The 15287-nt window shown below is 38.1% G+C and overlaps 1 protein-coding gene across 2 annotated transcripts in view; it reads right to left on the bottom strand.

Annotated features, from left to right (window-relative positions):
* Positions 1–858: 858 nt before the first annotated feature.
* LOC144972237 (uncharacterized) overlaps positions 859–15287 on the bottom strand; it is a 40869-nt gene continuing 26440 nt past the window's right edge. For both annotated transcript variants that reach the window (XM_078913279.1, XM_078913280.1), the window contains 2 exons: positions 4774–7417; positions 859–3291 (listed from right to left, as the gene is read on the bottom strand). In XM_078913279.1, coding sequence (XP_078769405.1) covers positions 2955–3291; positions 4774–5819 — 1383 coding nt within the window. In that variant the 5' untranslated portion in view covers positions 5820–7417 and the 3' untranslated portion in view covers positions 859–2954. The remainder of the gene's footprint in view (positions 3292–4773; positions 7418–15287) is intronic.

Raw genomic sequence — 15287 nt, 5'->3', positions numbered from 1 at the left:
CCCGTGCTTATTCCATATCCACAGACCTGCCCAGCGCTACCAACAATTCATACAATTACGACTTTTTGGCTTCGGCTGCAGAACTCCAACTGTGTATTTGACTCAATAAATCTGATTGCAAAGGAAAGCGTTCTTCCAGACGGCCTATATTTAGGACTTTGTAGCATTTTTGGATCGTGGTCCAAAGACACATTTGGAGTTCTGCAGCCGGAGCCAAAAAGTCGTAATTTCTATGGTGACTTTTCTATTTTCCATTGGAACCGGAAACGACGAATTTCTATTTTCCCTTGGAACCGGAAACGACAAATTTCTATTTTCCCTTGGAACCGGAAACGACGAATTTCAGACATTTCCAGTAGGCAGCTGTGCACAACCTTGCTCGGCTCATAGTTGAGTCATTGGAAAAGTCTCTTTACTAACATGCTGTCACCGTACTCAGGTGTAAAATGAGTACCTGGCCGTCAACAACTTTTGTCTCTAGCTCTGTCAGAAAAAAAATGCGTAATATCGCCTAACAGGCGTCATGTATCGTTCTACTTGGTAAGTGTTGCTGTAGATCAGAGGCTTGTCGTAAAGCGCTCCGAGCACGTTTCGTGGATATTGCGCTATATCAAAGATCAAGCTCAACTTTTTAAGAGATAGTTATGATCTACAGGTTTGAGTGTTTCCTTCTCTTTCGAATGTGTTGTAGTCATTTTTGTTCATTATTCACTTTCTAAAATTCACATCTACTTGCAACTTCGTGTCACAACGACAATAGGAATGCAGTATTTTTATATATATATATATATATATATATATATATATATATATATATATATATATATATATATATATATATATATATATAATCTAAAAAGCAGCAGTATTCACAAACTATACAACTGGAGGTAACGAACATTTCAAATGGAGTTACAGTCCTTGGAATAAGATCAGGTTGGAATGGCGAGTTGTTGACGTGTCATTAGCACGTTAACGACGACGATCCCTGCACCCAACGATCGACCAACGACGTGGACCAAAAACCCAGACCTGTCCCCAGAGTCTTCGTACAGATCTTCGTGTTCTTCCACGTCGTTCGTCAATTGCTGTCGGTTTCGATCGTTGTTAACTTTCCGTGTCGAACGTTGTCCTTTTCCAGACCTGCACACCACTACGGACATTTCGTAGAACCAGGAATTTTCGTTTCTCAAACTGACAACTATATCTAGATCTTTAATTCTATAAACTTCTTGAACACAAAGTTGTGTTGCCAGAGCGAATATATCAAGGATTAACTCACTCAACCCTAACACCGACTATATCCGTAGTTAACTCACTCAACCCTAACACCGACTATATCCGTAGTTAACTCACTCAACCCTAACACCGACTATATCCGTAGTTAACTCACTCAAACCTAACACCGACTATATCCGTAGTTAACTCACTCAACCCTAACACCGACTATATCCGTAGTTAACTCACTCAACCCTAACACCGACTATATCCGTAGTTAACTCACTCAAACCTAACACCGACTATATCCGTAATTAACTCACTCAACCCTAACACCGACTATATCCGTTGTTTACCCGGGGTTACTTTTACCCCAAGCCTATTTATTACATTTTTTCTGAGACAAATTATAGACGTAGAATCAAAGTTAATGTTTTTAGTTTTTACACGTTAATGATAGTTGAATAAAACTATCTAGGTACATGCTCATTTTTAATACATTTTTTTTCCAATTTTGAAAAGTAGCAAAAATCTCTAGGATTGAGTGAGTTAATTTAAAGTACATATTTATGACAAATGGATCATTTGTAACAATAGATAGAATGTCTGCTATGGAAATAGGCCTATCCCTGAAAACGACCGTTTTTTGTCCTTTCAATTCCATATAGGCAGGTCCGAGTTTTGACACGTGACACGTGACACGTCATTGATAAGACACGGGAATTCGCAGGGATGAATAATCTATGCTGCCGTACTTTGGAAAATCACAATCACATTAAAAAATTTGGCCAGAAAACTCGTCCTTCAAATATCGATTGATTTAAATGACCCTCATAGTGGCATAAACTCTGGGACTTCAATGAAGACTTCGCAAAGTCCCAGGTTTGAGAGTTTTTGCAAAAGATAAGGGTCATTTGAATTTGAAATCGATCGATATTTGAAGGACGAGTTTTCTGGCCAAATTTTCAAATATGGGTTTTTCTAGAGAACAGCAGTATGGCCAGGGTTGGGACGAGAATTCATATTAGACCTTCCTAACAATTAGACCCATGGAGCCCAAGTTTATCCCCGTTGCTATAGCGTGAAACGGACAATAGCAATTGCTTGCTATCCTTTGGATCGGACACTGGGCTATCGCAAAGTACTTCCCGCCAGATCTAGCAAACCCAGCTTTCCAATCACTGCTGGTGGACACAGGGGGAGGAAGGGGGGGGGGGTCAGAAAAATAAATCTTGACTGCACACTTCGGTCCCTTTGCGTGTGAATCCAGTGCTCTACCAACTGAGCTATCGGGACGGGTCCCCCTGGGATGATTCCATGACTAGGTAAAAGGAATTCACCGCCAGGGCTATGAGGAGTCCGTGGCCAGAATCAGGAGGAATTCGTAGAATTAAGAGGAATCCGCGACCAGGATAACGGTGGAATTCACGGCCAGGGTTGGGGGGAATTCATGGCCGGGTTTGAGAGGAATTCATGACCGGGGTTGGGTGGGAATTCATGGCCAGGGAGGAATGTTTTATTCGTTATCATACAGCCAGATAGGGAGGGGAAAGGGGGTGGAGGTTCGAGTCAGTCGTCTTGGAAATCCATTTTCAAAACTTAGATGCGGTGACAAAATTAGACTTAATATCTCCAAAAGTTTCACCTTGGCATTTCTGGACATATGGCGACTGAACGTGCAAATACAGTCAATATATTACACTGCCATGTGCAAAGGTCATAGGTCATCATGGCTGTCAGAACCAGACGGGTGACATTATCCACAGGACGATAAAGGCGACGAGAACGAATCCGATTCCGGACATGGCAGACAGCTGAAGGATTTGCTTCCGGGTCAAACCTCGTTTGACCTCGTGGATTGGGATCATCGTCTGGTGACCTTTTGGGTGGGCGGAGTTAGGCAAGGTGACGTCATCCAATTTATCGTTTTGATTGGCCGAGAGGTAAGATGAGGATGAGTGTGAGGAATTGTCACTAGGGGTGGTGATGGCAGCGATGGTGGTTGTGGTGGTGATGCTCATGGTTTTGCTTTTCGGCCAAACGTCTGGCCGTGACAAACCAACGTCTTTACAGCTAGGGAGGTTGGGGGAGGGGGGATGGGAGAGGGGAGGGGGATGGGAGGGGTGATAACAAAATTTGTTAGAAAAATAACTGACATACCTTCCACAATAAGTATATATATAATATAATATATAATATAACAGAATATAATAGAATATAATATAATATAAAATAATATAATATAATATAATATAATATAATGTAATATAATATAATATAATATAATATAATATAATATAATATAATATAATATAATATAAAATAATATAACATAATATAATATAATATAAATGAATATAATTATAATATATAATAATATAATATAAATATAACAGAATATAACATAACAGAATATAATATAATATAATATAATATAATATAATATAATATAATATAATATAATAATTAATATAATATAATATAATATAATATAATATAATATAATATAAACAGAATATAATACAATATAATATAATATAACAGAATATAATATAACATAATATAATATAATATGACAAAATATAATATAATATATTATAATATAACAGAATATAATATAATATAATATAATACAATATAACAGAACATAATATATTATAACCGAATATAATATAATATAACAGAATATAACACAATATAATATAATATAATATAGTAACACAGTTAAAGCACCCAAGAAAAAGTAAGACAAAGGGGAACTGGGAACAAATAGGGATCAGATGTAGATTCCAAGAGCATACCACCAATGTACTTAGTTTGAGATCACCTATAAGTCTCATCCGGACACAAACACAAAATCCAACAAAGAGGAGAACACTCAAATGCTTACATTATAAATTCAAAATAACAAATATAATAATACACAACAGAGAGATGATTTACAAGGAAAAAAAATATCATCTCCCAAAACATTAACTATGCATTTGACTGTTTCCCTCCCACGTTAATCTGTGTATTGTTGTGCTGATGAAGAATTTGTACCCGAAACGTCCAGTGTCTCACTGTATTGTTCCCATACGAAGCCTCTCCATTTTCACTCTTTCGAACGGAATTTGTACAGCGTTAAAAAAGAATAATTCTATTGGTTTTGAAACAAAAAGAAAACCCTCTCTTTTCCTACATTTCACACATTCGGGGGTCACAAGATATAAAATCTCCACTTCATCGCCGATAGATCTCAGGCCCTTTGAGTGTGGAGTCAGCGCTCTACCAACTGAGCTATAGGGACCTCAATGAACATGTTTTGTTTTTTACATCAACTCAATTTGTACGAGTTAGGTTTAGTATTCGTTTTAGTTTAATATTCGTAAGCATTCGCAAGTATTCGTCTGTAAGCATCGGGGATTTAAAAAAAACCTTGAGCTTTCTTTATATAGCGCAATATCCACTGAATGTGCTCAAAGCCCTTTAGAAAGGGTCCTGACCAACAGCAACATTGTAATGTGTGGAAACGAGTGGCCCCAAATAGCAAAACAAACAAACAAACAAACTTACCATGTCGTGCCATCCGTCATGTCTCTAGTCAAGGACGTGGCCTTGACCTTTTCCATGTCGACCTTGCAGTCATGGCGGTATTGGTGGCATCGTGTCTGTTCCCGTGGACTCCACGTCTGGACACAATGTCCCCCTGGACTGTTACTGTTTGCCTGGATTTCTTCTTTGGAGTTCCCGAAGTCTTCTCCGTCACCTAGGCGTGTGTGGATACAACAGTCTTGTCCTAGTCCTGTGTTGACATTTGGGCTTTGACTTTGACCAGGCGGTGACGATGGCGACGACGATGAAGACGAATAACAAGATGAAAGCGGCAAATGATCCATCTCTGTTTTATATAAAAATTGCTGGGTGTGGTTTTGGCTGACACTGGTCGATGACGATGACGAATGTGGAGGCGGCGTCGGAGAAGATCGGTTTTGGTTTGATGTGCTCACCGTGTCTCTAGGATCCTGTTTGCTGCCGCTGTGCACGCCAGTATTGGGGAATTCCCGGTGAGAGGTTAGGGTATATCCATCTAATTTATGGTTGTTGTTGGTGGTTGTGATGGTGTTGTTTCTCTCTATCTTTCCCGTCATGGGAGAACCTTTGCCATTAGCGTGCAACTGGCCCAGAACTGAACGATGACTAAGGCCATCACCACTATAACCATTGCTATTCACGCAATCATTAGCACGACTAATCACACGACTATTATCATTGCGATTCACACAACCATTAGCACGACTAATCACACGACTATTACCATTGCTATTCACACAACTACGACAATCTAAATCCACGCTCCCACTACAGCCTTTATGGCATGTAACCGTATCGATGTCAGCGTCACATATGTCTCCAGGATACAGTGACGTATTTCCGTCTCCAATGAGAAGACAGGTGATCTCATTACACCCTCCAGACCTGTTACTGTCGGGGCTGTACCCGTATCGCAGTATTCTGTTTCTCTCCTTTCTGTCTCTTCCATGTATATCATTATCATCATCGTCGTTATCATCATCCTCCTCCTCTTCCTCCTCCTCACAGATATCAGTCAGGGGTAACATCGCTGAAGCTTTGCTTTTATTTCCGTTTCTTAATATACATTTTCACACATATATAAAAGGATTAAAACCAAAATCACAACTGGATGTGAAATGAGATGTGTATACTTGACACAGTGTGTCGTTAGGAGTAACCCCGCAACACACGTCTTCAGTAGGTATAATATAACACACCCGTGTCTCATCAACCAATAAAACTATTGCTGTTACAATCAATAATGAATTTATAAATTTAAAAATAACAACTATTTAAGTAAATCCGAAACAAGAATTAAAAAACGAATGACGTTCTTCACTTCCAATTTATAATCGTCCTATATAAAATTCTCACAAAACCTTTTACTCTTGTCATCACGGGCAAATTTACAATAACTCATAACGTCACATGACCAGAACCACAAAAAATGTTATGGTTAACATAAAAACTGTACGAACTTTCGAGTTGAAAATGAAATCACAGACTTGTTTTGATCGCAACGAAAAACCTCATGAAATATTTAAAATGCAACAACACAACACAGCATTCTAGATTATCCCAATGGCAGCCCGTTGTTTTGGTGTGTCAATACAAGCTTCAGGGTTGGGGGGTCGGAATGGTCACGCTGTGTGAGGGGGAGAGAAGGAGAGAGAGAGAGAGAGAGAGAGAGAGAGAGAGAGAGAGAGAGAGAGAGAGAGAGGGGGGGGAGGGGGAGGAGGTATGGATTGTTGTCCATAGAGCATTTAAAAAGAGGTAGACTATGGGTTTAAATTTTGTCCTATCAGGATTTCAAGGTAGGGAGGGACGTAGCTTATTGTCCCGGGGATGGGGGGGGGGTAAAGGTAGGGAGAATAGGGCTTTGTTATCAAAGGTGTGTGTGTGTGTGGGGGGGGGGGGGGTGATTACAGATATGGAAAATATGAATTGGAGGGAAAGAATTGGCTTGTTTATTCTCAGCGATTGTCATTGGCAACCCAAGGCAAACATCCAATGTCTTTGTTTGGGCGACGTCAACAAATCCCTGGGACACAAAACACACATCATGCCTGGGAAAAAAACAACAACAAATAGTTCTCTGGTGACGTCAACGTCTGAATTTCGAGGTCACTTCACAATTCACCTCTATGTCCCGTGGTGTGTTCGTCGTGGAGTGATGAAAAGAGCGGTCTGAAGTCGTGGGGAGGGAGTGGGTGGGGCGGTGAGATGATTAGAGGTGTAGGTGGGGGGCAGGGATGGGAAAGGCAACTACATGGCATTCCAATTATCAAGACAATAATCAACAGAATCGATTATCGATATCGAATAGGGATGATCAATTATCAATAATCAATTTAGAGAGATGTTTGGTGAAAGGAAGTGTGTAGTAGGTACACACCATGTGTCAATGGAACACAGACGTGCTCGATCGAATGGTTTGGATTGGCCAGTCGTTGGTCTGGTATTTGGACGATTCTGATTGGGGCAGGCAGGCCTCGCTGCTTTGTTACTCCGACTTCCAATCAACGACAAATACTGGATTTTCGGTTCCAATTCACGTGATGAACAACCCCAAGATGGAGTTTGGAAGCAGACGTCCTCGTGACGTCATTTCCAGTCAAGGCAGTGAGGGGGGAAGGCTATCCACCTGCAAAACACAACAATAATAATATTGACAATTAAGAAATGAAGGAGAAAGCACCGGTGTGTGAGTGTGTGTGTGGAAGGTGCCAGACAAAGCAAGAAAGACAAATACAGGGAAAAGAAAAAACATCCCAAAAAAATCAGTCGACCTCGACTGGGGATCGAACCTCAGACCTTCAGATTACCGGTCATGAGGCAGAAGGTCTGAGGTTCGATCTCCAATCGAGGCCGACTGATTACTTTTTGGGATGTTTTACTTGTATTTTTCTTTCTTGCTTTGTCTGACACCTTCCATACACACTTGTTGTCTGATACCTTTCATACACACTTGTTGTCTGATACCTTTCATATACACTTGTTGTCTGACACCTTCCATACACACTTGTTGTCTGATACCTTTCATACACACTTGTTGTCTGATACCTTTCATACACACTTGTTGTCTGATACCTTTCATATACACTTGTTGTCTGACACCTTCCATACACACTTGTTGTCTGACACCTTTCATACACACTTGTTGTCTGACACCTTTCATACACACTTGTTGTCTGACACCTTTCACCTTTCATACACACTTGTTGTCTGGCACCTTTCATACACAATTGTTGTCTGACACCTTTCATACACACTTGTTGTCTGACACCTTTCATACACACTTGTTGTCTGGCACCTTTCATACACAATTGTTGTCTGACACCTTTCATACACACTTGTTGTCTGACACCTTTCATACACACTTGTTGTCTGGCACCTTTCATACACAATTGTTGTCTGACACCTTTCATACACACTTGTTGTCTGGCACCTTTCATATACACTTTGATAAGATGTGCCCTAGTTACACCCAGTGATATCTATAGAGTGATAAGGTGTGTCCAAGCTACACGCCCATCTTAAAGTGAATCTGTAACAGCGAGTGGATTTCAAATCGTATCGAACTTTGTAGTGCAATCATTCTATGAGATTTTAAACAAAAATGGTTTGACGCCTTCAAAGCGCCAACAGAACAAAGATTATAGATCCTCCAAAGAACCCCTTTCCCAAGATACCGCCCCTCCCCCCCCCCCAAAAAAAAAAAAAAAAAACATACACACACACATATAATCGACATCACCATCATCATCGTCTTCCTTCTTTAATTGTCGTTATCCTTTGCCATCAAGAAGACAAAACGAAGGTAGACGTGCGTGAGAGAGAGAGAGAGAGAGAGAGAGAGAGAGAGAGAGAGAGAGAGGAAAGGTCAATGTCTAATAGTGTATTGATGCCAAAACACACACACCAACCAAACTGAGACACCATCATAATAATATTTGTCCATTTCTGTCTGGCACAATGTGTTATGTAGGACATGACCCCCCAGGCTCTGGTGTGTTATGGTAGTAATATACCATCCAGTCTCGCCGTCTGTATAATAGGATTCAATAGTCTGATGTCACGTCTGCCCAGCAACGAGCAGCTTGGTTCTAAACAAAGAAAATCGGTACTTTTTATTCTTCATGCTGGCTAGAACATTGTCACATGTCATGTGATCGGAATGTTTAAAAGACAAAACATAATCAGATATATAATTAGGTACCACAAAGTGATTTTTCAAATGCAGTATAGCTCTTTTTGCGTTACACAGTCAGATAGAATACAGCAAAACTAGAACTTCAGTCTTTAAATCATCAAAATCGGACAAAAATTTTAAAAGTTATGAATGTTTAAATTTATTTTTGGACTCCAACAATAAGCGACAATTTTCAAACAGCATAAAAGACAATGTTCACAACAAGATTGCAAAAAATATATGGGAATGAACTAATAACTGTAAACATATTCTTATTCTATACAACTTTTTCTATCCATATACATAATTTCAAAGGTATACAGTGAAAGGTAAAAATTTTATACCCATGTCAATTCGAGAGAAATTAGTTCGGACTTAGTCATTTTTTACGAGAAATCAGCATCTCCTATCAAATACTGGAAGTTCGCAATGCTACTGTGCAATGAAATTCACTCGTAAACTGGTGAAACTTCTCGGACTTGTTCAATGTGTACTGAAATTTGATCTTATTTTTTTTTACTGTGATTGTTTAATAAAAAAGTATTGAAATGCAGTGGCGAAGTTGGCGAAAAGCTCCATTTCGCAGAATGTCCACAAAAATACGACAAATATCGAATAATTGACCATAACTTTGAAACCAATGCTCAGAATACCTTGAAACTTGCTATGTCTATGTATTTTCATGCACTGAATTCAAATCTGATGCTTACAAGTACATAAAAACACATATTGGGATAAAATTTTACATTTTGAGGGTAAAAGTAAAATTAACGCGAACACGCCACAGATGAATCACGAGCATCTAATAACACAGCGTAAAAATCTTCTCAGTTCATGGAACGGAATGAAACTTTGCTTGCATATACAATACGATGCTCTGATATCAAATACCAAGCTCAATTACAAAAATAAAGCTCATATAATGACTTGACTTGACTTAGATGCCTTTCGCGTCTCGACCGAAAGATCGGGTCGCCTTGGCTGTTTCCAGTATTTCCTGTGTGAGGTGTCTCCAATATTGCCGGTCCTCTGCTAGGGTTCTCAGATTTTCAAGGTCCCCTGCCGTTATGAGACTAATGCTTTGTCCAAGTGTTGTGAGGTTTTTGTTTAGGATCACAGGGAGTGTTGTGATCGGTCTTCCTCTGAAAAGGTTCCCGTGTTTTTGGAAGTATCCCGACATGGCTTGGTTAGCTGGTATGTTTTTGTCCCTGTGTAGTATGTGACCGCTAGAGCATCATATCCAGTATCTCCTGTAATAAGAAGCAAAATACCTATGAAAAAATATTCAAGGTGACTTATGGTATGAAATGTTTATAAATAAATTGAAAGAATCCCATCTGTATCGAAGCAAAACAATTCGTTGACAACAAACCGGAAGTCGCCTGTCGATTTCGTTGACTTGACTAGGCATACCCGGTTGAAAGGATAATAAAGTTACTAAGGTGATAAAATAAGAAAGATTGTCATTTTTCAGTTTTAAAACGATACCTTACTCTAATAAAAAAAGTTGGTTAGGTCAACCAAGGCCTAATAACCTATCGAGAACAGCGTAAAGTAGCGAATCGAGGACAACAAAGTTAGGCTGTTCCATAGCTGTGCTTACTCCCACTGGCAAAAAAGGAAAATGGAACGTAATATTTGATATAATTAATCTTGGTAATTAAACTGCATTTAATTTTATTAACAAAAACACTTACTTAGCACAGACATTGGGTCAGTATCCTTTTTGAGAGTCTTTTTTTCACAGTCCGTTGAGTCGGACCGCAGGTCACGACCAGCCGGTAGATCTGCATCGAGTTCAACGATTGGAATGGCAGCCATAGTTCAGAAGTCAGGAGAACGGTATAATATAGGGTGTCGTTGCGTTCAAATCGCTGTCGCTGTGATTTTGCTTTTAACTTTTAATAAATATGTTTTTGTTGATGAAAAATTTGTCTTTCTGATAGTGTAACACAAGCCAAGGCTTATATTCGGCGTCGGGTGAAAAATTAGAGCTTTCGCTTTCACAACGATATTTCGACGGCTTCGCGGATATAAACCTTAGCTTGTGTTACATGTTTGTAAAGCTTAATTCCCGCTCTTTTCAGTGGTGAAAACCGTAAGTCTCTACGACACACACAGCTAAAGCGCGACCCGTTTGTCTACAACCACTGCAATCCGGTGCGTGGTTCACCCGCCGATATCGTAACGAAAAAGTTAGAAAATTAAGCTGTTCATTCTAGTAATTGCCGAAAAACAATACAGCGTAACAAAACAACATTTACAAATTATTAAAGAGTGAACTTTGAAGTTTATACAGATATAAATTTTCTTTTTCTTTTATTAATATCTTTATAACAACGATTTGTTGAAAAAGCCCAACTTACTACACTTCGACGGGCTTACGATAGATTTTCAACCGATTCATTGCGTGACTTTGCGGTACCTAATATAATGTTTTTCTCCTCTGGATACACTTTTATGCTCTTCGGAGAAGTATTTCATAAGGGCGTCCGCCATTGTTCTGAAAGTATAGAACCAGACTAAGTTACTGTGCGTCATTACATATGATGGCGTGGCAAGTGCTCTAACGACTGGGCTATGTAGAATTATAATTACAAGACATACAGACAGTTATATTGACTGACATCAATACATACATCAATACATACATCAATACATACATCAATACATACATCAATACATACATACATACATACATACATACATACATACATACATACATACATACATACATCCATGCATTCATGCATGCATGCATGCATGCATACATGCATACATACATACATACATACATACATACATACATACATACATACATACATACAGAGACAGACAGACAGACATGCAGACATACAGAAGACTACTTTCAGTCTAAATTTGCTGGTGTGGCGAGTGCTCCAACTACTGAGCTATCGAGAGACATGTCCATGTTGGAAACTGTGTTTATTTTTGGGTATCCCTATATTAGGCCTGCCTAGTACTGCGACAAATTCGCAAAAATACGAATTTTTACCTCCAGCTACAGAGCTGCATTGGTCTCTTTGACTCAATAAATCTTGTGCAAAAGTCAAGTTTAGCTCCCTAGAGCCTATGCTATATTCAGGACTTTGGAACATTTTTGGACCATGCTGAAAGCAAATTGTTTATTTCTAAAGCTATTTAGAGTGATTTTTTTCCCTCGGACACAACGATTTTTTGAAATTTCAAGTTGACATCTCTGCCCTGGATCCATAACAATACGTTAATGGTAGAAATATAAGTGTGCATATTTTTGGGTCACCCTACATACACCCATAACAATACGTTAATGGTAGAAATATAAGTGTTAATATTTTTGGGTCACCCTACATACATCCATAACAATACGTTAATGGTAGAAATATAAGTGTTAATATTTTTGGGTCACCCTACATACATCCATAACAATACGTTAATGGTAGAAATATAAGTGTGCATATTTTTTGGGTCACCCTACATACATCCATAACAATACGTTAATGGTAGAAATATAAGTGTGAATATTTTTTGGGTCACCCTACATACATCCATAACAATACGTTAATGGTAGAAATATCAGTGTGCATATTTTTTGGGTCACCCTACATACATCCATAACAATACGTTAATGGTAGAAATATCAGTGTGCATATTTTTTGGGTCACCCTACATACATCCATAACAATACGTTAATGGTAGAAATATCAGTGTGCATATTTTTTGGGTCACCCTACATACATCCATAACAATACGTTAATGGTAGAAATATCAGTGTGCATATTTTTTGGGTCACCCTACATACATCCATAACAATACGTTAATGGTAGAAATATCAGTGTGCATATTTTTTGGGTCACCCTACATACATCCATAAAATACGTTAATGGTAGAAATATCAGTGTGCATATTTTTTGGGTCACCCTACATACATCCATAAAATACGTTAATGGTAGAAATATCAGTGTGCATATTTTTTGGGTCACCCTACATACATCCATAATACGTTAATGGTAGAAATAAAGTGTGTATATTTTTGGGTCACCCTACATACATCCATAATACGTTAATGGTAGAAATACAGTGTGATATTTTTGGGTCACCCTACATACATCCATAATACGTTAATGGTAGAAATATAAGTGTGTATATTTTTTGGGTCACCCTACATACATCCATAATACGTTAATGGTAGAAATATCAGTGTGAATATTTTTGGGTCCCCCTACATACATCCATAACAATACGTTAATGGTAGAAATATAAGTGTGCATATTTTTTGGGTCACCCTACATACATCCATAACAATACGTTAATGGTAGAAATATAAGTGTGCATATTTTTTGGGTCACCCTACATACATCCATAACAATACGTTAATGGTAGAAATATAGTGTGCATATTTTTTGGGTCACCCTACATACATCCATAACAATACGTTAATGGTAGAAATATAGTGTGCATATTTTTTGGGTCACCCTACATACATCCATAACAATACGTTAATGGTAGAAATATCAGTGTGCATATTTTTTGGGTCACCCTACATACATCCATAACAATACGTTAATGGTAGAAATATCAGTGTGCATATTTTTTGGGTCACCCTACATACATCCATAACAATATGTTAATGGTAGAAATATCAGTGTGCATATTTTTTGGGTCACCCTACATACATCCATAACAATACGTTAATGGTAGAAATATCAGTGTGCATATTTTTTGGGTCACCCTACATACATCCATAACAATACGTTAATGGTAGAAATATAAGTGTGTATATTTTTTGGGTCACCCTACATACATCCATAATACGTTAATGGTAGAAATACCAGTGTGAATATTTTTGGGTCACCCTACATACATCCATAATACGTTAATGGTAGAAATATAAGTGTGTATATTTTTTGGGTCACCCTACATACATCCATAATACGTTAATGGTAGAATTATCAGTGTGTATATTTTTTGGGTCACCCTACATACATCCATAACAATACGTTAATGGTAGAAATATAAGTGTGCATATTTTTTGGGTCACCCTACATACATCCATAACAATACGTTAATGGTAGAAATATAAGTGTGCATATTTTTTGGGTCACCCTACATACATCCATAACAATACGTTAATGGTAGAAATATCAGTTTGCATATTTTTTGGGTCACCCTACATACATCCATAACAATACGTTAATGGTAGAAATATAAGTGTGCATATTTTTTGGGTCACCCTACATACATCCATAACAATACGTTAATGGTAGAAATATCAGTGTGCATATTTTTTGGGTCACCCTACATACATCCATAACAATACGTTAATGGTAGAAATATAAGTGTGCATATTTTTTGGGTCACCCTACATACATCCATAACAAAACGTTAATGGTAGAAATATAAGTGTGCATATTTTTTGGGTCACCCATACATACATCCATAACAAAACGTTAATGGTAGAAATATAAGTGTGCATATTTTTTGGCTCACCCTACATACATCCATAACAAAACGTTAATGGTAGAAATATAAGTGTGCATATTTTTTGGGTCACCCTACATACATCCATAACAAAACGTTAATGGTAGAAATATAAGTGTGAATATTTTTTGGGTCACCCATACATACATCCATAACAAAACGTTAATGGTAGAAATATAAGTGTGTATATTTTTTGGGTCACCCTACATACATCCATAATACGTTAATGGTAGAAATATAAGTGTGCATATTTTTTGGGTCACCCTACATACATCCATAATACGTTAATGGTAGAAATATAAGTGTGCATATTTTTTGGGTCACCCATACATACATCCATAACAATACGTTAATGGTAGAAATATAAGTGTGCATATTTTTTGGGTCACCCTACATACATCCATAACAATACGTTAATGGTAGAAATATAAGTGTGCATATTTTTTGGGTCACCCTACATACATCCATAACAATACGTTAATGGTAGAAATATAAGTGTGTATATTTTTTGGGTCACCCTACATACATCCATAACAATACGTTAATGGTAGAAATATAAGTGTGTATATTTTTTGGGTCACCCATACATACATCCATTACCATCGGCGACTACTACATCAGAAGACGACGATTACGATACGTTAATGGAGTAGGAGTTGTAAATCACAAGGGAAGTAACAACAGGGTTCGTAGTTTTGTTCTGGCTACCGTCACTACAGCCATTAACGTGGCGACAATTGGGTGGTAAACATTGTAAATGGGAGAGAGAGAGAGAGAGAGAGAGAGAGAGAGAGAGAGAGAGAGTAGAGAGAGAGAGTAGAGAGAGAGTAGAGAAAGAGAG

This window comes from Berghia stephanieae, chromosome 5 (assembly GCF_034508935.2).
Source record: "Berghia stephanieae isolate SIO BIC M18660-M18661 chromosome 5, UCSD_Bste_1.3, whole genome shotgun sequence".
NCBI lineage: Eukaryota > Metazoa > Mollusca > Gastropoda > Nudibranchia > Aeolidiidae > Berghia > Berghia stephanieae.
The sequence above is the reverse complement of the archived record's forward strand: the minus strand, read 5'-3'. Positions and strand labels throughout refer to the sequence as shown.